Consider the following 24157-nt stretch of genomic DNA (forward strand, 5'->3'; position numbering starts at 1 on the left):
ATTTTATAATGATTTGTAAGCATGATATAATACCCAGTTTATATCGCTTATTAATGGTGAATAGAAGCACGTATATAGAACGGTTTTACACGATAACCATGTAACTGTCTAATTGATCAATTATTATAGCTCGATTGTTTATCCCGAGTCTTCCCGAAAATAGAATGGGATAGGTTAGCTGAACGCGTGAGAGATAAATTCAGACGATTGGCCTAATTATTGGATACGCGTTAAATTTCTCGGAACGACGATGAATTTATATCGAACATTGTAGATTCGAAGCTAGGCAAGAAGATATTCAGAGGACGCTACAGAAAAGCAAAGGCATCTATTACATCATTTTTCTTTTATCAAAGGCAGAATCGAGTCGAAGTAAAGCAATAGATAATAGAATATTAAAAAAAAAAAGAATTTTCTTACAGTGAGTGATTACTGCATAATTACACTTCTCCATACATGAATCGCGAATTCGTCATGAGAAAAGGTATACAGGACCACACTCGTATAGGTTTCATCCGAGCATTCGTGTCGCTCCGACCAGTGTACGCTCTAGCGCCAGACCGCGAGCTGCTTCTTCGCCAGATGTACAATTAGATGGCACTTCCTGGACAAGAAGGGGGTTTCCGCGCGAGACGAAACGAAGAACCATCGAGCTGGGGGGTGAGGGGGACTCGACGTGACACTGCAAAGTAAGCGTTACTCGCAGATCAATTTTCCGCGAATGGAAAAACGGGTCTGGTGGAATTCCGAAAGAGGGATTTCTTGGACGGGATAGCGCGCGGGATTGAGACGTAATGGGAAAGAAATGGCCGTAGCGGGCGGCGAACGCGGAAGAAAAAGCCGGCTAATGCGGAATGGCAGCGAGAGAGACGAACTTACGTGGAAATTAGGCGGCGAAAGGGAAAAAGAACGTCGCATCTCCCGATAGACGTTCCGCAGGGGCGGAACGTTGCAAAAGGGAGCGCGACAACTCGGAGAGGGAAGAACGGAGGGGCGTATTGATCCACCAGCTGCGCGTTCTCTCACCCTCCACCCCCGCTCTTGCTGCGCCCCCACTGGCCGACTCCCTCAACCGGCTCGCCCCGTTTCGTTCCTTCGTCTCTCTCTTTCTCTCTCTCTCTCTCTCTCTCTCTCTCTCTCTCTCTCTCTCTCTCTCTCTACTACTCCCTTTTTCCCTCTGTCTCTCTCTTCCCACCATTCTCTCTACCCTCCTTTCTCCATCGTTCTCTCCCTGGCGCGTTCGCCTATAGGGATGTGAATGATGCCCTCGCGAGCGATATCGATGGTTCCCTGCCTATTTCGCTGGCGCTGCAACCTCGTCGGAGTCTGAAGACCCATCGACGTATTGCCAGCTGCAGTGCCGGTGAAACGTTGCAACAATTTCCCACATAGACGAGCCTCGATCAATGTCCGCTGGAGCTCAGCTCGCGAGCTTCCAGTGGCTCTGGGTCACCATGGGAATGGAAACTCAGGGGTGAGCGTGGACCGAATGTGGCTGGGAGAATGGAACCTCGGATGATCGAAGATGGTCCCGTTTGATAAGGGGCATCTTTTTCGCTCGTCGATTCCATCGGAACGCGCGAGGAACGATCATCTCGAATCAGTCTCTTCGCTAGACTGTTCTTGCTTCTCTTTTCCCCCCCTTTGTCTCCGTCCTCCCTCGCGCACCATAAAGCGTTACAAAGCCTTCGCCCCCCTTTTCGGTTCTCCCTGGTCGTCTCGCGTCTCCCTTTCTCTCGGAAATGCATGTACGCGCGCACACAAACATCCCTCCTGGTACGCCCCCCCTGGTCCCTTACCCTCGGGACCATCCACTCCCGGCTGGTTCGCGTTTCCTCGACCTCTGCACCCCGAGCATCCCCCTCGCGCGCTCTGTCCACGTTCCTCGCGGCGATAGAACCGAACCAGAGTAACGTGCAGCTCTTCTGCACTCCTCTCCACCTTGCTCTTTCTCTCTCTATGAGGGTTCGCCGTTTCCCCTGGATCCTGGGGGGAAAGCCAACAGCGTACATCTTTGGAATTTGCTACGGCCACTGGACCCGATCCATTCTTCCGTGTACACTCTTCTTGGTTCTTCGATCGAGGCGAAGTGGCCTTTGGTAATGACCATGGATCACTTGACCGATGTCTGAATGGTGTCGATTTTTTTTAATAAGGGTTCTTTCGTACTCCGAAATTGTAATGCTTTAAGTTTTGTAATTGTGTAGAGGATTTTTAGAAAAATGTCGGGCAGTTTACTTTCTTTGCTAGATCTTGGTTTTTGTTTTATTCGAGGTACATTTGTTGTAGTTTTGAGGTTGAGGACTGGGGGTTTTGTGTTGAGAAGATTGGATTATGGGGGTTCTAAGGAGTGCAAGATTGAATTCCAAGTACATACTAACGAATTACATACAGAATACATTGTAGCTTTCTTTAACTGAGAATTGGAATTATGTTCGAATAAGATTTAATTGGAGATATCAGTCATATCTAGAATTCACATCTCCCTGTAAGAGAGTATCACAAGTCAAAAATTGGAGAAAGTAGCTTTTGATACATAGATTACATATCATTTTTAAGCTCGAACGATTAATTTTGGAATTCCCAAATTTTAGCTGAATAATTTTAGCTAATATAATGTTCTAATCAAGTAATTTGGAAAACAGAAATTTCTGTTTCGCTTTTTGCGAGAATTTTATGATTTGCTTTTGTAATAATTCACTATCGAGACTATGTATTCTCTAACTTTAATAATTAACATTACGAAAATATATGTACAACAAAACCTCGATAGTTACGCGAAGCGAGCCTAAAATACCATGCAAGCATCGGGATACTATTATCACTTTCTACTCTTCTTATTCTCATTATTAAACAATCCCTCCACCGTATCTTCGTGGATTCTAATAAATAAGTGTCACGAATGTATATGACCCAAAACCTCCTAGTCTTGCTCCACATCACATTTTCCTCTACGTAACCGAAATAAATTCAATAAAGAGAACCAGCTCGTTCTGCCTTACAACTAAAAAAGAAGCCCCAAACAGACAAACATATCTAACAAAAACCAATTTTTAACCGATCTGATGCATGCACGCCCTCGAGACAAACTCCGCCCAGCGTTTGTACTTTCGACAATCGATTATGCCTCAGGTTAGGTTCGCGGGAATTTACGAAACTCGCGGCGAACGCAACAGTTCGGTCTACCTCTAACAAAACGGTTACACAGCGGAATGGCCTGTCGTCAGTGGCACAGTTGCGAGATCGATGCTCGAGAATCGCACGACAAGAGTTCCGCATCTCTTTGTCAACCGTGCTCGACGCGTATTAATTATCACTCATTGGGAATCAGTCGACAAACGAACAAACTGAGCAAACTGAAGCAAACGAACTTGCTTCTCCTCTCCACGGTGTTTACAGAGTAAACTACTGTCAACGACGTCAGTTCCGCTCGCTGCGTGTCCGTAATTTTCTGAATTCGAGATATCATCGAACACTGCTCCTGCGTTTGCTCACTGAAAGGATCGTTTTCTGTTGTATCGAAGTCGGGGAAAGAGCAAACGCGATCAAGCCTGCTGGGAATAACGATAACAGGCAATACGATTGGTAGTTCTCGCGATGACGGTGATAGATGAGGAAGATGGACAGATACATCGAGTTCGATTCCCCTGGGACAGTCATCTTTGTAGCGCTTTGCGAGCCGGCAAAAACGGCGAAACGATTCGGCAGTTACGGTAATGAAGGCTGCCAGCGAAGAGATAATAAAATATCGTGACGTAGTCGTCGGCGTCGCTTCCCATTCAGTCGATATGGAAATTACACAGTTATACAAGAAATAAGGGAATTTCGTTACCCTCTGAATTTGTCAGGCCTCTTTGTGTCTATAATTAACTGAAATCGTATTATGTTCGATTGAATCATATCTGTCCGATAGACTTCAGCAAGTGTAACCATTAGATAATTTTATTTTAATCATTTGTGACAATTACGTCAGGAGTAGCTAAAGGAAAAGTGATATTCTTTTGAAGAAATTTTGATGTATTTGGGTTAGTAGTGTTTTTCTATTACTTCTTTATATATTGGAAAAGGTGAAGTTCCAATTGAAGTCAACTCGTTACGATATTTGAGAAGTTTGCGTCGGCTAATGGCCAATTTTTACATACAGGGTAAGGTCTATAGATTTTCAATATTATTGGGTTCCATTTTTATCATATAGAAAAATGAGGGTCAAGTTCGTGAAAGAATTTAAATTATCCACGTACTATTATGAATGAAATTTCCTTGAAAGGTAATACAATCTTCAGATTAGCTATCTAGTTTTTGATTATCTACAAGTATCTCTGTTTCAGTAACTTGTTCAGAATAACGCAAGCACATTTGAGTAAAAATATAATTATACAATACGAAGAACACTATAACATTAGCCGCTATTGTGTTCTCGATAATGAAGGGAACGACTACATAAAGATCAATTATAGAATTACTTGATATCACTTACTTTTAGAGATCGAGGATTCCGCAGATCGAAAAACCGTGGAAAGGAGGGTATTTCCCAACGCTGATATTTCCCAAAACTGTGTGCAGTAAAATTCGTATTACTCAATGAACGTAACTCATAGAGACACGTTCGTGACTCGATAATTGAAATCGCACGAATCGCTGGATCGCGTTGTTACCTCGAATCGCGCGCTCGTTTCATCGATATAATCTCACTCGCGTTTCCTTCGCTTATTTGTCGAGGGATTGTGAAATCTCGTGTTGAGAGAAACTTTTTTCGTGGACAGAGATGAAACGATACGCCAAACGAAGCTATTTTTAAGGCGTCGCATACTCAAAAGGGCTTGAGGTGAAGATGTAAAGTGGGAAATTCTTTTTAGAGAAAATTGTACAAGTGGAAATTATAATGAGTGTGTATTCTCCTAGAAGATGTAGTTTTTGATCTGATTTTTTTAAAGATTTCATTCATAATACAGTATTATTAAAGATGTGAAGAATTTTAATTAATAGATATTTACGTATTTTAGTAAAAACAAATTGAATATAATTTCCACCTTTAACTTCTATAAAAGTTTCCCTAATTCACATCTGCTCATTTTCGAGGCGATCTCTCATTTCTCATAATTAACATTCTCTTTTCATTAAAATATCCATATATATCAAATCAACTTACTGAACATCAATCGTGGTGAAAAACAGCCTGCTACAGCATATAATCGGAAGAGCTATTATTATGCAGGTTTGCACCATCAGTAATGGTATTATCTGGAAGAGAAACAGAGAAAAAGCGTGTACATGTAGGATACTGTCTATCATACAAATTAATTACTTAAGAGAAATCAGATGTCAGATTAACGTTAGTGGACACAGAACGATCTAAAAACGAAAATACGAATCGATATTCCTTCCAAGCAAATTGGTCATTTCGTTTGGCTGCTGCATGTACTATTCTCGTCCCATGAGAAGTCCCCTGAAAAGTCCCCTGAAATGCATTGACTGTAGTGCTTTTCATGGGACTTCTCATGAAACGCGAATAGTATTAGGGGTACTGGAAAATAGCATCCCTTTTTACTGAGTAAACTTTATTTACGAACATTACTTTCCGGTACCCCTAATAAATAAGCAACTGAACTCTGTTATCTGCAGGGATATGGCGATCAATTAATAAAGTGATGCTGGTAACAATGGAGGCCGAGCACGAAGCTAGACGGGAATATTCAGCGGAAGGGCTCGATTCGGGAGGCGCTTCGACGCGTTTGAAATATTCAAAAGGCTGTATGGAGGCTCGTTTAATGCCGCGACGGCATAAACATAAGCGTGAAAAGCCTCGGAACGAAAAGTCTCCGGTCGTGCTATAAATTGGCGGTGAAAAACCGTTTGGACTGGGAAAACGTTTCTCCGCGCGACTGCCGCTACTCGTCTGTAATTAAAGTGCCTCGGTAACCTGTCGTTAATTATGCAATGACACGAGAAAGCACCGCTACCGGTTCCGCCATTCGCGCCATTGTAACAAGATTTAATTGTTCATGGGCCCGCGAAAGCAATCCTCCGCGATCCCTCCAGCTCTTTGCACACCCCTTAAGGGCTGTTCTCGGTGACCTAATCAAAAATATCGATTGTTCTCTGCTCGAAAGGGAAACATTTTTCAAATTCTATCGCGAGCTAAAAATTATAGATTTAAGTACTTCGCTGTGAGCACATGACTCGGTACAATGCAGGGAGTTTGCAGGTAGAATGGGAGTTTTTTCAGTTCTGTTTATGCAACGGTAGTTAGTCTTCGTTTCGATTAAAGCAAGTGTAATAAAAAGTGAGAAAATTATTAGAACAGTTGAACTAAATTGTGACGAATTTTGAACGAGAAGATATGGTGATGGTGTAGCTATTATATTGTAGCACGATATTTTATCGTGACTACACAAAAAGAGGTCCAATTCTGTTATGGCCCAATTTACTGCAATTTTTCGGTGTTGGATAGTAGGTATTTACATATCTCCAATAATGTTTATACAAAATTTTATTGTTATTGGTACACTGCAAGTATTTGAAAAATTATTTCATGGAATTTTATTATTTTATATGGTGAAATAATACTTACTATTACCTTCGATGAGACGCTGTGCACTCGTATGCACAGTACCTATATGGAATTTTTTCAAATTGGATATAATTGGAATTCACAAATCAAAAACTAGTAATAATTCATGTAATAATGTTTTCATGTTTGAAATTTCAAAGAATGTTCCAAATTAAAATTGAATGATACCAGTCACACAGAATTGGACCAGAAGATGGGTATTCTCATAAAAAAATCCCAAATAGCAGCTGTCTTTCGTCTCTAATAATTAATAAGACTCATTCAATCACTAGCTTCATTCTCTACAATAAATCTAACCAGAACGAATTCGATATGTTTCAGCGCCGGTATGGAGACAGCGAACGGTGCGATCGAACACGATTTCCACAATGCCTTGGTGCCTATAAACGGTAGCCACTCTGGTAGTTCGGGCAGGAGTACACCGAACGGAGGCGACCCAGCGCCAGGCAAACTCTTCGTCGGCGGCCTGTCCTGGCAGACCAGCAGCGAGAAGCTCAGGGAGTACTTTGGCATGTTTGGTACCGTCACCGACGTTCTCATCATGAAGGATCCGGTTACACAGGTCGGTCTACCCTGATGGAAGCTCTCTCGGCTTATCCATCTTTCGAGGTGGCCCTCCGCGAGCTTGTCTGGCAGACACTGATCTGCATATTGATACAGGACGCCAGGTGACGCGTCAGCGACTTCGACGAGCCTTCACTCGGCGAATCTGAGCAGCAAATAATTGTTTATTAGGAGAAACGGGCTTAAGCACGTATCGGTTTGTTTTCGATGGAGATTCGTCACGTAAAAGCTCATCGAAATCGATGACGAGCCAATTGAGCCTTTTCCTTGTTAGCCGAGCACAATGGCTCAGACGTCGAGGACGCGTGGGAGTTTCACTCTGCGGCAAGCTCGCGACGGGCCCATCGGGGCATTCGAGTTTCTCGTCAGTTTCCTCCTCGATAGGTCAAATCGTTCGCATCGGCGTGACAGCCGAGTCGAAAATCTGTCTGGGGTTGGGGAGGGCGGGCGGTATGAGAAATAGTCAAAATCAAAACGCAATTCGCCTCGAGGAGATTCGATGCACCAGTTTCTTCCTTCCACTTTTGCACGAAACTTCACACAGTAGATCGTAGAGAACAAGTTGTACTAATCGATGTAACTAATTGCTGAGACAGTATAAAGGAAGTAGAAGTGTATCTTGGTACTTTACTGTAATTAAAACTTGTATTTACAAACGTAAAAGGTGGAAAAGAGGCAGAGGCTCGTTTCTAAAGTTATATATACATATTATATATATCTATACGTTCTCACACACACACAAGACACACACCGGGGGATTAGAGAGAGTTATCACCGTACGGAGGACTCTGGGCATACGTATATTTATTATCGTGTATCATCCGGTAGCGATATGCAATTAACGATCGTAATTACAGTTGAGTCTTTATCATTTAATTCGAAGTCCTTGTCTCACGTAATCCTAGAATGTTTGTCTTACATTGGCTTGGACAGTCTTGCATGTAAACGGTAGTTTGGTAGTATTTAGTTAATTTGTATATAAAAGAAGATATTGTTCACCGGTACCTCTTTTTACAATACAAAGAGTGCGATAGAGATACGGGACTAACGGGATATCTTTACAGACGAACGTGACGATAGAACAAAAAAAAAAAAGCTGACTCGTTCGCTAGAACGAGGGACACGATTCGGGAGAGACGCGGTTTTACTCAGAAACCGATGCCATACCGATCGAGGTATCGTTACGCGTTGTTAGCCGCCGCGTGCACCGCGGAATCCGCGCAGCAACATTCACCGTCAGTTAACTTGTCCGCTGCTTTAGTCGTTACTTTCTCTAAACCAGAGAAATCCACCACCTCTTTCGTTCAGTATCGTACAAGTTAACCGACCGGCGATGAACGAGATCGATACAATGAAGGGTTAAAAAAAAAACAAACAAGCTATCGAACTAGGCAGGTTGTCGCGAAGCCAAGAGACACACTCTGATAGGAAGAGAAGTTACATAAGGCGGACGGGCGAAAAGCGTATTGAAAGAAAGGGAAAGATGAGAGAGACGGTCGTTGTGCATCGTGGCCGTTCTGGCTTGTTCGGTTACAGCGTAGTCGCGGGTTCGGCTTCATCACGTTCGCCGAGCCGGGTAGCGTGGACAAGGTGCTGAAGTGTCCAATCCACACGTTGGACGGCAAGAAGATCGACCCGAAGCACGCGACGCCGAAGAACCGCGCGAAACAGGCGAACCGCACGAAGAAGATCTTCGTCGGCGGCGTTAGCCAGGACACGAGCAGCGACGAGGTGAAGGCCTACTTCAACCAGTTCGGCAAGGTCGAGGAGACGGTGATGCTGATGGATCAGCAGACGAAACGGCACAGGGGCTTCGGGTTCGTCACGTTTGAGAACGAGGACGTCGTGGACCGCGTGTGCGAGATCCACTTCCACACGATCAAGAACAAGAAGGTCGAGTGCAAGAAGGCTCAGCCGAAGGAGGCGGTCCAGCCAGGCGCGTTGGCCCTTGGCAAGAGGGTAGTGCTGGGCGCGCTGGGCGTTCGACTGGCGCCCCAGCCGCCGCTTCCGGTCGCCGCGGCCTCCCAGATAGTCGCCGCCCAGGCGCAGGCGCAGGTCCAAGCGGCCGCAGCCGCGGCCGCGGCTGCCCAGGTGCAAAACGCTGTCGCCGGATACGGAAAGCTGTTCGCCAGCAGCTATCCCGCCCTCTCCGCGTACAGATACGCGCCGTACCCGATCCCAGCGGCGGCGGTAGCCGCGGCCGCGGCTGCAGCCGCCCCAGCCCCGGCACCGGCCCCACCCTCAGCAGCCGCAGCAGCTGCGGCTGCGGCTGCGGCGACGCCTGCCGCCGCCGCGGCGGCCGCGGCCGCGCCAGCCAACCCCTACCAGGGATACTCGCTCACCAACGTCGACATGTCCAGCTTCCAGGGCGTCGACTGGGGTTCCATGTACGGGATGGGCATGTACGTCTAAACGGCCCCGTGTTCCTCACGCGACCAACCAACTCTGATCCAAGCGCGCGCACGCACCCACGACGGCACGCTTCCGCAAAACGTTGCACGCTGGTTGGCTCTAGCCAGACGACGACTATGATCCTCGCGTCACTTTAGGTTCGGAGTGACCCACCGAGAGAACTCCTTTCCGACCATCTGTTCATTCCTCGTCCGCGAGCCAAGTCGACGACTCTTGGACCGTTCTTCGTGGATTCGGACTATTCGTCGTGGACCATTGTTCCGAGGACAGCATTCGGACCGACGCTGCGAAAGTCAGTCTTCCTGAGCTACCGATGGGTGGCTGTGTTTTCCATGGGACAACTGCTTTTCTTATTGAATACTCGTGGTGGGAACAGCGGGGACTCGCCCCGGGAATCCAGGAAGGATGGTGTCGATGGAGAGAAGAGAGGGAGCGGGAGGATTGTTAATAGGAACGGAAGCGAGCTCGGATGGATCAGAGTAGAGGGTGTTGTGTCCTCGAGCAGGGGGGACGAAAACTTTCACGGCCGGAAATCGAAGTCATTCTTCTTGCGTTTACTACTCATCATTATCGTTTGTCAATTAATTTATTAATGAAAGCGAGAGAGTGAGAGAGTGAGAGCGTGAGCATGCGAGTGAGAGAGACTAGCGAGAGAGAGAGAGAGAGAGAGAGAGAGAGAGAGGACGAGAGTTCGAGAGATAGAGCGAGAGAGATGTTGCGTACTTGGTCGCGTCGCGCGTTTCGTCGCGATATTTCGTCATCCTTCGTTCAAGAGAGAACCCGTTATTCGTATTCCTTTCGCCCACGCGATTATTCCACGCGTTCTTGCGTTCCCGCCACATTCGGTTCCTAGTTAGATTAGCACTCTCCCTGACGCACGATACGCAAACGCGACATCGCTCGCGTTGCTCTCCGGCTTCCCGCCGCGCCCAACCGTACGATAAGTGAACTAGTTACTTAATTAATTAAGCGATATATCGGCGACCGTGAGCTACGGCCGCCCTACTCTCAAGGATCTCGACCACGAAGCAATAAAACAGGGGAGGTAGAGAGAGCGAAAGGACGAAGAGCAGGAGAATTAGAGCTCCGGACGTTGTGCCGTGAACGAGCTTACGAACTGAAATAACCTAACCAGCGTTCGCGGCTCGTTTCGTTATCTTGTTTGCCGCGCGTCGTCGCGTCTCAGCGATCACCCTTCGCGTCACAGACTCCACGAGGAAGGTTGCAACAATAGCGGAAGCGCGCGAGAAACGGTCGCCAGCTCCCCAGACTCCCTTCTTCCTCTCCAGAGAACGAGGCAGTTCTCTTCGGCTCGTCGCGCGATCCTCCTACGCCTCTGCGAAAGTGCCAAAAAACGACACGCTCCGAAACCCCCGAGGGATCGTCGTCCCGAAACTCCTCCACGCTCCTCCAGCTTCCAATCAAGAACGCGCGATATATCTCGGACCTCTTCCTTTCGTCGCGCGCTTCCGCTCGATTGTCATCCTCGCGACCACGGCAACAGGTCGGCTTCGTACACGTATGTATGCACGCGCGTATGCACACGCGCGTAACAGACTGGCGCGCGCGCACAGTCGGCTCAGACACGGTCACACGCGCACGGGCAGACACCGGCGGAAAGACTTGTACACGTACAATACGAGCGTGTCTAAATAGGATAGTTATGTATAGGTATACATATATTTTTCTCCGAGTTCACGGAAGACAATATTTCTCCCATCGCGCGAATAGGACACTCGTTGAAGAGGCAGAGAGCGGCGCGCGAGTACGGCAGACACGTTTCCGAGAGACGCGCTCGAGTTTCTTTAGATGTGTATAGTTGGGTAGTCGCGAGCACAGGCGACCCCGCGCGACTGGCAACAGGAACTCAAGATCGAGATTAGCTCACCGTAGGTTAAGCGACTGTAGATGTAAGTTTCAACCAGGTTTAAGCTAGAATTTCTAAGGCGTTCGTGACAGAACGGTGTCGATACTTAATTTATACGTATCTGTAGCTGCGACGCGCTCCCCTCGGTCCTGCGTTCACAGAGGGAGAAGAATCGGGGCGGCTGCCTCCGCGAGCTCGATCCTCCGCTATTTTTTGCCCCCAAGCTTCACGTAACCCATTACGTGAGGGAGTATTTCGTGCATCCGCGATCGGCCCCTTGGGCTATATTGAATTCCTTTTATCTGACGCGTAAATCCACTCGGAGAATTTCTCTCAAACAAAGGCAAAGCGAGAGTGGACTTCGTTGCGCAGGCGCAAGGGGTCGATTGTGTAGGCGAGAAGGGATGGAATTTTAATATCTAATCGGCGACTCTTATTTATTTATCCAGCCTTTTGGCTGTCTTATTTATGAACCATGCGCGGGTCGAAAGCAAGATTCGGTGGAAGTGCGGAGGATCGACGCGACTGGGCGCATGCGCGCAGGCAGACGCCGCGAATTGCGCGGAAGCAAGTAGAAAAGACAGCCGTCAGCGGCGAAGGGAGCGCGACGCAGCGAGTCGTGTGAGGAATTTCGAGCAATAAGCGATTCGCTGAAATATTAAAACTGTACCGTTTGCGTTTAACGATACGATAAGCGAGACGAGATACGAAAAAACAAAAAAAAAAATGAAGAAGAATTGTACGATAATTTGCGCCCGTAAGAGGGTAGAGCGAGAGTCTTGCCACTCCCGCAAGCAGAGATCAAGGAGCGAGAAGGTGGAGGAAGAAGACTCTTCCGAACGACAAGTAATATTCTTTAGTGATATACACCTTAATATACATACTTAACGTGTACCGTATAATGTTAACGACGACAAAGTTCGCGAGTGATATTTATGACTTAAATAAGAAGATACTTAGCACGATAAGCGAAACGAGAGAAAGAAAGCGAAGAGTAAACGGACGTGTGTATCGGCGAAGAGAGGAAGCGAGAGAGTGCGAGATTGTGTGCATGGAAGAGAGATAGAGAGGCAGAGAGAAGCTAAGGAAAAAAGAGAAGACGAAGCACGCCTTAAGAAACCGCGAGAAGCAAGCACGCGCGCGCGCGCGCGCGCAATCTAGCGAGAAGCAAGCAAGAGGCGATGATTCGACTAAAGACACCATTAGCCGCAACCGAATTCTATTTTCCACGGTCCTGTGTACACGATGCGCCGTTTCGAAACATAGAAGACGGGTGCGTAGTTACAGCTGACCTCGAGGACACCCGATATATCGATGTACCTTGACCCATCATCCAGTTTCCGCTTCCCGCCCATTTTTTTTCTGTCTTTTTCGTCTCCTGTTCTCCAAATCCCCCCTTTTCTCTCCGTTCTTTAACTCTCTCTCTTTCACCGCGATCATTTTTCAGCGGCAGAGAAAGGGAGGAGGAAAGACGCGGAGGGTGTTCCAACACCTAAGATCGACCCAGTGTCGATCGATCGCAGTTTTTTCCACGGGAGAATTCCTATAATAGGTGTTCATTTGAGCATGCACGACGACAGAGGACGTGGCGCGCGAGAGTAAGTGGCGCCCCCAATCGACGGCGTCCTTTTTCACAAGAAGCGGCGCTAAGGCTCACGTGATAGAACGTGATAGACGTAAAACACAAAACAGAAGGGATGCTGCGAATTCTGTCGTCGCGTGGAGCAAATGAGTACCTTCGATCTGACCGATCGATTTTCTCGCCTGCCCAAGCTGACCTTCGACCCCACATCGACACGAACACTCCCATCCTGTCTCTCCGCGAATGCTTCTCCCTTTTCCAGCCCCTTTCGAAGCCCCTCCTTTCGTACACCCCTGCCGTTGATTATGTATTTTATGCGCAACACACACGCATACAAAGACACACATACCACGCATAGACACACAAACTGCGAATGTCAAGAGTAATTTTTAGCGTAGCTAGTACATTTTGATGAGCGCTAACCACCCACTAGTTGAGAATGATCAGTAGGTGAAGCATGCTGGTTGAAATATCTTTTAGAATCGGATCCCCCCGTTGTTCCTTCACCGCCCTCGTCGTTTTTCCGTAGAAACATTTTAAAAATAGCCTCGCTGCTCTGTCTTCTTGCCCAACGTTTCATATTCACGACTGCGTCGTATTAAGGGGGAAGATTTGGACCTTTCTTTTTTTTTTATTTTTATTTTAAAATAGAATGTTTTTCCTTTCTTTCATTTTGTTCGTTTACATTTTTCGGAATACATCTCCTTTTTTTTTTCTTTCATTTTAGTTTCGAAACGTTAACAATGGCTGTGTTGACGCGTGGCACTCGTCCGTTTCGCGTTCGATGCTCGAAAAAACCGCGTCGCGGCGAGCACAGAGAACAGTTTTGGCGAAAACTTTTTCTCGACTCGGATCAGACTGTTTTCCAAGTAATGCTCCTTGCGCTGTTCCGCGGTTCCGATTCGTGCTGTCGGTCGAGAACGATTGTAACGTTGGTATATTAAAAATATACATGTATCTGCACAAAACATGGCCGACACTAATTATCAATCTTTGGCGATACTGTCCACGGATACGATACCTTCCGTCGTCTGTCCTATTTCCCTTCAACACTGTGATCGTCGATGAAAACGGTGCCAGTTTCTGATCGAGATAGGTTGATTTAAAGTAATATAGTAATATAATAAATGTAGCGAGCGTTTTTTTATTATTTTTTCAAAATCAAAAGCTTCAAAGTTTAATTCCTACAAGCAGTGACAGCCATAATGTTGGATATAAGTATGCAATATTTAGGCCATATTAGACCAACGTTTAGCCATATTTGGTCTAAGTATAAAAATAATTTTCTCAGAAGAATTTATTCGATTTAATTATAATGCAGACGAAACTGTCTCTATTCAGAAACCAGCAACTCTATCAGAACTCTCACACGTTTTTCTTCGACGAGCTCCTCCCTTCGATTTCCTCCCACGTCAAAACGAGGTTTCTCGGAAACTAAGAACGACGGAAAAGCCTCTCATAGCTCGGCTTGAAGGCCACGGAGTATGCTCTTTTGTAGTTTCTCTTTCGAATCGGCGAAAATAGACAACCGAGCGAGAAAGGAGGAGGGAGGTATAGAAGACTGGATGAAAGGGGATAAACATGAAAGAAAAGGCGCACCCTCGCCAAGACGTGTCCCAAAATCCTCCCCAACGCCACCCTTGTTTGTGTGAACCTGATATCCTATGCCTCGTATTACCGTTACTTACTATTACTTACGATTATTATTCTTATTATTATTAATTATCACCGTCGATTATTTTTACCCGTCTTCGCCGTCACCCCCGCAACTACGTATTTCACCAACGTTATTGCCATCAGTCGACTTCACGTTAAAATGGGTACACACTTGCGAAATGTAATTTGCATTTCTATTTTTCATGCAAAGTAGAAAGCTTAAGGAAAGTACGTGTGAAGTATGCTATCTTTACAGTCTGTGTTACACGAGTGTGTACCCGCCTTTAGACTCGTGAGCGCAGACGCGATCAGCGATTACTTCGATTCAAATCGAAATTTTAGAGCACTCGATATTATAACATTGAGGCTAGAATTTGCAGACTCTGAACTGAGTCTTTCTTTAAGTGGAGGTAAATTTATAGAATTTTAATTGTATAGATATTTAGAATTCATAAAAAATATAATACTCTCTAGAGATTAAGTTAATCTCTTCTATTTATAAATTATTTGAAATGAATTGAGGATTAGTTAAATTTAACTGAGTTAAAAACTCATCCTGTGTCAGTCTTAATATTTAACTTACGTAATAAATGTATCTGTTTCGTACGTCCTGTAAACGAAGTTTCGGAACGTTGACATATTTCCAGTCTCTATATTTAATGTCTATTCAACACTAAAGATTGAAACAATTTTAATACTCTACAAGCTTACCAAAGTTTATTCAATTAGTTTAATCTTTCCAGCATTTTCCAAACGCTATCAAAGCGACAACCACTTCGCTGATCGTACTGCGCCCGAAACGATCTCGCCCGCGCCGAAGATTCTCGTTGCTCGTTTCTAGCCCTTCTCCTTTCCCTCTGTCCCACGTCGATTTATTTTCCTTTATTTTTATTACAAATTACCCATTGTCTTTTTTGTTTAACGTCGTGCCATAAACACGGGGCAGCCGTGCAACGAGAGGGCGCGCGTGCAGCGGATTCACTCGGCGATCGCTTTCCGATAACGTCGCGCGCGAACTTGTTCGTTTCTCCCTCGGACGAGGCTGATCCCTCGAAGGGGGACGAAGCTACCCTCGAATCGTCTGCAAGATAGCTACGCTTCAATCGATGCGATGGTTTACGCCATATCCTTCGGTTCGCCACATGGAAGAACATTCTGCTCGAAAGAACACGCTCGCGATTAATTCACCTCTGACCTTACGATTGCTTTCGTTCTATTCTTTCATTCTTTCCGATCTATTCTCGCATCGAAGGTATCCTTGAATGGAAGTACGTAGGATGAGGGGATAGAAAAGCGTAGAAAATCCTAGCGAATGATATAATTTATTTTCGAGCCTAGCGTTTTTATTATGAAACGGTGGTAGCATTTAGAGAAACCTGTGCTTTTTCTTTCGAGCATTATTTCCTTCCCCGATGGATCAGCCTTCGACAAGCCCCCGATAAACGGACGCATGCACAAGTATTATATATAATAATCCTATTGGAAAGAGAACGAGAACGAGAATGAGAGAGCACGACGCAGTGGGAGTACGCAGGGCGGCGAACGCGAAGAACGACAAAAACGACAGATATTAGTTTAGTTTGATGCCTAGATGAGTTGCCAATAAAGTAGTTCGTTTCAAACTTGTAGCTAACCTTGTATTGTGTACCTATTTTGTATACTATCCACCCAGAGAGAACCCACTTTCCTCCTTCGCTGTTCCATCACCCTCTACGTAACATCCAACCACCTTAGCCGTATATATCTGTATACACCTTGGCTAACTGTATTCTACTTAGTTGTCTCTTATTTTTGTTTCGTTTACGGTAACTTCGCCAGAAGTAATTGTCTCTGTTCTCCTTTCGTTTTGGTGCTGTGTAATATTTCACCCCTCTATCACTCACCCCCTCATATGTATCGTTTTTATGTATCTCTGTATTATTACCTCACTTAACCTTCGATCTAGCGAGTCTGTTTGTGTATTTATTGCGACCATCCACGGTATTTATATACATATATCTATACATATTAGAGTACTTTGATTATTTCTACAAATCTGTTTGTCCTAGTTTTTTCTTCTGTTCTCCTGCTCCCCCTTCAAACCCCTCCATTCGTTCGCGGCGGCGAACGTTGGGAGCGCAACCGTCGGTGCCGGGGGCGTAGTACCGCGGGCGCATCGCGCTAATTGGCTAATTAATATTAAGCCGTAATTAGCCTCGTTAACCCCGCTGGGCACTCGTTTCACGCCGCTCTCTGGTTGGTCGGAACACACGGCCCCTGCGTGCCCTTCGCTCGAGCCTGGATCGCGTCGCGCATCGACTCACTCGAAAAATCGTATCTCTTCTATTGCTCACGCTCGAGGGTCGGTTACTTTGATCATGTAAACGAAGGATCCTAGACGAAAGGGTTTCCTCGAGTGGAAAGCCAGATCGCGGGATAAGCGATACTCGCAGAAATGCGTGGGGGGGTCACCCCTGCCCATAGCGAATCGAGAAGCAGTGGAACGCGTCGAAACATTCCACGTATCTCTAAGTGCAGCGTTTGTCGAGTCTGCTTCCGAAAAGTAAGGGCGTGTTCCAATCGACCAGATCAGCGTCACGCGTCCCGGCACCTCTCGAACATGACAGTGTTTCTTAACAGTACTTTCCTTCTCCTGTCGCCCCATGTTGCTTCTTAAGCGGTTTCAGACAGCCAGCGGAATTGTTGTAGCGCATGCATCTTAGCTAGATGAACCCTGGCGCACTCTCTAACCAGCAAGTAAGAGTACAGTTTAATAAATTCGATATTGTACACAGTTTCTTCTCGTGAAGGCCCCTCCTTCCGCGATCGTTCCAAGATTTTCATTTCTTGAACGATCGCCGAAGGAAACTTTTCTCCTCGTGTTTTCCCCGTTCCTGGGAACCCGACGAGCGCCAAGAACTTCACTTACGTCGTCACCCCCTTAACCCTCTGCGCTCGTAACGAGAGATCCACTCCGCGCAACGTGATCAATCGGAGATGGCATTCACTGGCGATTTAAATAAGCGACGTGGCAAAGTTACGGTGTACTTAACTGACTACTGAATGGTTGCCTTCACTGTTAGTGTGCGTTGACGGAAGTTGGATTGAAGTCTTAGTTCTGAAACTAAGGGACACTTTTATGGGAGACGTGATGTCATCTTTGAAGGGCAAGATAGGGAAGAGAAAATTTGAATATGGTATTACGTTGTCATAGCTTAGTGGGCAGAGATGGAAAGAAGTCCCACGGGGGAATGCAGGTCCGATGGGTTCTAATATAATTTCCTTTCTATGGCCCATTTTCCTTGAATCGAGTACCTCAGACCGTTCTTTTGTATTGATAATCGAGCGTGTGTACAACTTATGAGATTCATCGCTAATTCGTAATGAAATGATACAGACAGGGTCACGCGGGGTCAGCGAGATATCCCTCTTCTTCCTGACATCCCGCGAGACTTCTTTGTATCCAGACAGAGTCGTTATCAATGTAATTATAACCCAAAGAAACTAGCCTGAGCTGGAATGTATATTAATTACAAAGAAGGGGATATAGCTTTCAGAAACTATAAGTCTAGGTTCTAAACACAACTATGCAATCGCCAAGTTGAAACGTAGATGTTCCACGCAACCAGGCAACAGTTGTGTTGCCTGGAAAATAATACAAGACCAAAGTTTTTAATTGTCAGAACTAAAACTTCTTGAGTGGCAGCTTGCCAGGATTCGCACTCCCAGTGGCAACTGTTTAGTTCCTCAAACCAAGTAGCCAGTGCATGCCTGGTCTAACTGTCGGTAAGAGTCTAAACTTACAAGGGGCGAAGTTACTCCTCTAGTTGGACAAGTGGACCGAGCGCAAAGGGTTGGCGGCGAAAGTTGTGCGTGTTCCCTTCGCTCATTCCAAAGCCGTTTGGAGAAAGAGAGCATCGTCTATCCTGACCCTTTCTGCTCGTACGTTCGATCAAAGGAACGACTGTCGTCGAGCGTATCTGAGACCGATCCTATTGACAGATGGACGTTTTAACGACAAGTAACGATAACACCCATAGAATCTAACGAGACTCGTAGTGAGTTGACTATCTTCCAGAATGTGACTGTTCGTAGACTTGATAGAGAGCTTGACGTAGTCTGCGAGACTAACCCTAGACTAGACTCTGATTAACCGTTTGTCTAGAACTAGTTGCTCCTCGAACACTTCTCTTGATCCTGAGTACTGTATAGACTGGGATATAGATGCTGGAAACGTAATATTCGATACTTTGGATTTCTTAAGAATTATAAGTCGAATTGGGTAACTGCATGGTAAAAAGTTTAATCGAGGTTAAATCGAGGAATATTTGTCATTCGAAGTTAGAAACTAATAATGACTGCACGTTAACTAAATGATAAAAAGACCGAAGGGAACTGTTGCAGAGTGATACTGGTACTTGAAACTGGTACTCAGATCAGTACCACTTGCGAACTTCTTTCAAGGTTCATCAAGGGAACTATAATTATTGGTCCCAACATTTTAAATATTTTCAACGCATAGTATGAACCAGGACTTCGTTACAATAAGCGCTGAAATTCAACACTGGCGTCATGAATACAGGTCTAGGTTTCTTTTCATTGGCCAACAAGATACAGAAAGTTCAAGTGTGACCTACTTACAGTCTAGGTACAATGTTTCCAGCAATTGTTTCGCAGTCTGTACAAGTCCTAACACCCAACCACAATCAAAATGGAAGAAAGAGGAAGAAATAGGGAATGGAGGGGCTTAAGAATCGACGATGCATCGTTCGTTTGCTCGAACGTACAAAAACACCTGGCATCCCCAGCACGGAGAAAGACCATTTCCCCTGAAGTTCGCCAGCGACGCGAAACTCTTGCCTTCGAAGTAACGTTTAGACGGTGTTCAGGCACTGGTCTTAAGACAATAACGTACGTTCATTCTGTCAATTAAATTCTATTCGAAAATTCCTTAATAGTCCTACCTAACATATAAAAAACTGTAGTTCAAGATTTTTGGACTTCAGTGAGCGTATATACAAGGTAATTCATAATACGTGGGATCACATTAAGGGTGGAGCACAAGAAAACAATTAATAACGTGTCCTATCTATGCTTATCGAGCTATAGCAACAAATGGAATAATTCTTTCCACAGATGGAAGTGTTTACACATAAAATGAGAAGAAAATAAAACTGAATAAGGTTTTAAATAAATCTGAGTAATGGCTGGACAAATAGAGGGGGTAAGACAGTCCATGGAAAACGCCTGCAAGTTTTTATTCAAACGGTGGCAAGTTTTATCAATCACCTTTTATGAAAGCAAGTAGATACAGTCTAGAAGAAAATAAACTTGCTACAATACGAAGACAGGGATGAACAGAACATACGTTTCTATGAAGTGTTTTTACTCTCTTCGTGTAATAAATCCATCCTTTAAGTGATTCTCACCTGTTATAAGGGCATTATAAGCCTGCTAAAGCAGTAAACTCAACTCATCACCTGCCCATCAACCCTTATCTTAACTCATAAACACTTTTCCTATTTTTACCTTAAGCTCTACCTCCAGTTTACATCCTGTCTCTTAAACTCGTTTCGTCTATTAAGGATTTTCCGAATAACAAGCATTTGCTTCATGGAATGGACTTATGCTATTGTTTTAAGAAGGTCTGTGCCTGAACAGACGAAAAATTTAGCGATCTTCGAGATCGATGTACATATCGTCGAGCTAGTTCGGTGTACCAATTCTAGATCGTAGATGATTTTATACGTACGTATCGCGCTGTGATTCCTCGGCGAGAACGAGGAGATTCCCATCGACGAAGCCTCGAAGCAGTGGGAGACCGAAAAAGAACCCAAGGAGACAGAATACAGGTGGTAGCAGTTGAACTTTGACGAAGACTGTTGATTGTTGATTAATTTATAACAACAATAACGTTGAAACACGCATGGAAGGGTTACAATAAGCCCTGGATATCTAACATTTCATGGCTTCCAGCAATGATCACTTAACCATGGAAACGATTTCTTACATTTCATTCAATTTTACGACTGCTTTAAAATTTTTAGGGGAGTGATACTCATAGATTTTCTGTATCTTGATGAATAACGATATTGAGTGTAACACAAACCAAATTATTTCTAGCGAAGTTATTACTAAATATTGGAAATCAATTTTTCACGTAATATTGTTGGAAATCATTCGAATTATATCGTGTACGATGTTACATTCATCGAGAAAACGTACAGAAACCATTGATGTTATTTCTCCCAGCATCAGATAAGAAATATTAGTTAGTGAGTGCTTATTTCTGTTCATATATTTATTACTTTTCTATTCTTGAACATCGAGCTTTCTGTGTCTCCTGTAAATAAAAACTGGCAGTAGAGACTATATCTTACAGCGAGGAAAAAATGATATCACTTATCCGGGGCATTGTGATACTCTTAAAACCTGAACTGCTCCCACCTGTATCCATCAATTCTCCTAAGAGACATTTTTTTACGTACCTGGATTCTTAAAAACGTTTTCCCTGCACCACTGACGGTCATCCCAGCTGCGTCGAGCGGAGCACAAGACATATCGCGACATATCATTTTACGACTTAGCGGTCGAGCTGATTCGATAGAACAAAGAGAGGGGGTCACGTGCTCAATGCCCCCCCTGGCTCTTTCTCCGTGCGACAGTGCCACTTTTTCCCTCGTTTTACGATCACATCGATTCGACAGAACCCGAGTGCCTTAATCCGATCTCTCTGTGTCCCCTCCCCACTGTGTACCCCCTTGAACCTCCTACCCTTCGAAACACTCGAACCGAAAGAGAAATCAACGACTAAGAGAGGCAAAAGAGACGAGAAAAAGAGAAACGATACGGAGGATAGGGAGAAAAAGAGTAAGAGAAGAGTATGTAAGGAGAAAAAATAAAAGAAAAAAAAGAAATCAGTGAGACAAAGAGAAAAGAAGCAGGAACGATTTAGACGCATATTAATTCCCATAGGCAGTAGAATTGAGTGTCGATCGCTAGAGAGAACGCGAGAGAGAACCGCTTCCACGGATTCACAGAGCCGAGACGGGGGGCGACCACCACGGCTGGCAACCAGGTAAGACCACTTTCTTCTTTTTTATCATCCCCTTTTTACCTACTACGTATTTTTTACCTATTTGCAGGGCGGTCTAGACAACTTGGCGTAGCCAGGAACAGTGGGTGGCTTCTAAGGGAAACACTCGTGCCCTTTCCACGATCTTTCTTCGCCTTTTCGCTTCGGAACTGTTCCTGGCCGCCCCAGGGTGCCCGACCCCACCCTGTGTATATAGACATATACATATTATATTATTATATATTATATATACATGCATTATTCTGTCGTAGATATTTCACATAGTGCGTTTAGACGTTGCGAGGTTTAGCGTGTTAGTTGCGAGCATTGTTTATCGTCAGTAATGAAGACCTCGGTTCTCTGCTACCTTTCGGGGAGTCGGGGGTAGATATACCCTACTACACGTAAATACATAGTAAATGTTGGTAGTTGTTACTAGCAGAGCTGAGAGTCGTCGATGGTGTAGGCGTAGTAGTTCGGTGCATACTCTGACAGTTTTTGATGTGTAATACCAGAGCCTCGGCACTGAGAATAGTAAACGGTTTTCCAAGCGAATTTACCATTTTCTTAAGATTATTAGAGTTAAGCGCATTCAGAGTGGTCAAAATGGTGGCATGGATGAATTTTCAAATTTTCAAATATTTCAATATTCGGAATTTTCAAATATTCAAGATTTTAATTTTTGTAACATTCAAATGTTCAAAATTTCAATTTTTCATTTGGAACTGTTTCAGTAAAATTGATTGATTCATAATTAACCCTTACACTATGACTGAGATAGTCAGTAGCATTGTACATTAGTACCATAGTTGCTGTTTTAGTGCCCTCAACTATATTTTCAATTATATCTGTACTATGTTACTAATTTGTATAAAGTAACAACTATACTTGCAAAGTTAAAGCTAATTCCTTTCAAAAAGTCTACACATTTTATACTATGTCTGCCCCAAAAAGACTCGATCAGTCTAAATATGATAACTACTAATATCATACATTTCAAAAATCGAAAAACCATCCTGAATGTGTTAGTTCCTTCCACGAACGTTCTAAATCTAAACCACAAAGGTCAACGTCTCGGCTCTGGATATTACATCGTCGAAGAATTCCCCACGCGGAAACGTTCGAATGTTATCCAACGTTCGATGACCAGTTCCCAAACTTTTCTTGTTAACAGAAGTTGCGAGAACCGCTATGACGAAAGCTCTTCCACTTTGCGCCCTCGTAACTTCTCCCTTGAATCGTTCTTGCATCGAAAATTAATCACGAGTATTTTCTCGAGTGACTATCCCAGTATTTTATTCTCGGGTCGGTTTCCGCGTGGATAATTCAATGGCAGACAGCGCCGACGTCGGAGCTGTTTGACAGTAGCGTGTGTCAGTATCGAGGCTACAACAAAGGGTGCACAGTGCATGCGTAACGGTTTGTACGTACTAACAAATGTCTGAACGATTATCTCGTATTCGCTAAACTGAGATGGATGCCTCCAGAACGCGATTGGCTCGAGTAGATGTAACCCCTTTAGCGACAGACGTATTAGTGAGGGCGATACGAGGTAATCGAGCCGTGTTAAAGCGGAGACGTTGTAAAAGGCCTTACGTAGTGGCATGCGTGACTTGAGAGAACGGAAGTACATAGAGACGAGTATAGTTACGTATCCTTTGGAATCGTTGATCTCGGTAATGGTTCGTCACTACTGCCATCACCACCACCCACCACCAATAACCATCACTACCACCACCATCATCGTCTCCATTCGACAAAAGAGAGATTATCGGAAAATCGAAGTTAGAACGAGTCGGTTTAAAGACGCAGTGCGCTCGAAAGTCACTCTTTTACGGGCAAGATTTTCACTTTGTGAGAAAGTAACTGTGAGACATCTAACGATCATAGCTACCTCTATCGAATTGGTCCTGAAAGCAGAATCAAAACAAAAGAGAAGGAACATAGTTCGAGAAAACATTGATTTCCTATGTTCTTCTTTCTTATTTTTATTTAGTATTAGTTCGGAGAAGGCTAAATCAAAAAACAATTCTAGTCATTTTAACTGCTTTAGTAATTCTAGTGTCAATTACTCGATAGTAAAAACGTACTGTAATCTTCAGGTCGAAGAAGTGTTTGTGTAGTTCTGTTAGAGATGGAATTTTGTAAATGGATTTTACTTTGGGAGGATCTTGTTTTCAGTAAAAGAGGACGCGCGAAATTAAAGAAGTCCAGCGAATTTTGCTCGCGAAGTGGCGCTAACGAGTACCGATTGCGAGAAGGAGGGATCCAAAGAAAGATTGTTCAAAAGTAAAGGAACGCTAAGAAAAAGTAAGGCGTGCATAATGGCTGGCCTTTTTTTCTGTTCGTTTTCGAGGCACTCTTTCGAAATGGGACCCGCGCGTTTTTCGTAGCGCTTTTTTAAGGCCGGCAGACTTTGTGTCCGGCGTCTTGTTCTTCCAATACACACAT

General features: G+C 44.6%; 1 protein-coding gene and 1 pseudogene across 5 annotated transcripts in view; one reads left to right on the top strand and one right to left on the bottom strand.

Annotated features, from left to right (window-relative positions):
- Positions 1–9557, top strand: part of Msi (RNA-binding protein musashi) — a 213351-nt gene extending 203794 nt beyond the window's left edge. For all 5 annotated transcript variants that reach the window (XM_076393652.1, XM_076393648.1, XM_076393651.1 and 2 more), the window contains 2 exons: positions 6893–7133; positions 8672–9557. In XM_076393652.1, the coding sequence (XP_076249767.1) occupies positions 6900–7133; positions 8672–9547 (1110 nt within the window). In that variant the 5' untranslated portion in view covers positions 6893–6899 and the 3' untranslated portion in view covers positions 9548–9557. The remainder of the gene's footprint in view (positions 1–6892; positions 7134–8671) is intronic.
- Positions 1–24157, bottom strand: part of LOC143189037 (uncharacterized) — an 80952-nt pseudogene that overhangs the window by 32589 nt on the left and 24206 nt on the right.

This window comes from Calliopsis andreniformis, chromosome 3 (genome assembly GCF_051401765.1).
Source record: "Calliopsis andreniformis isolate RMS-2024a chromosome 3, iyCalAndr_principal, whole genome shotgun sequence".
Classification (NCBI taxonomy): domain Eukaryota; kingdom Metazoa; phylum Arthropoda; class Insecta; order Hymenoptera; family Andrenidae; genus Calliopsis; species Calliopsis andreniformis.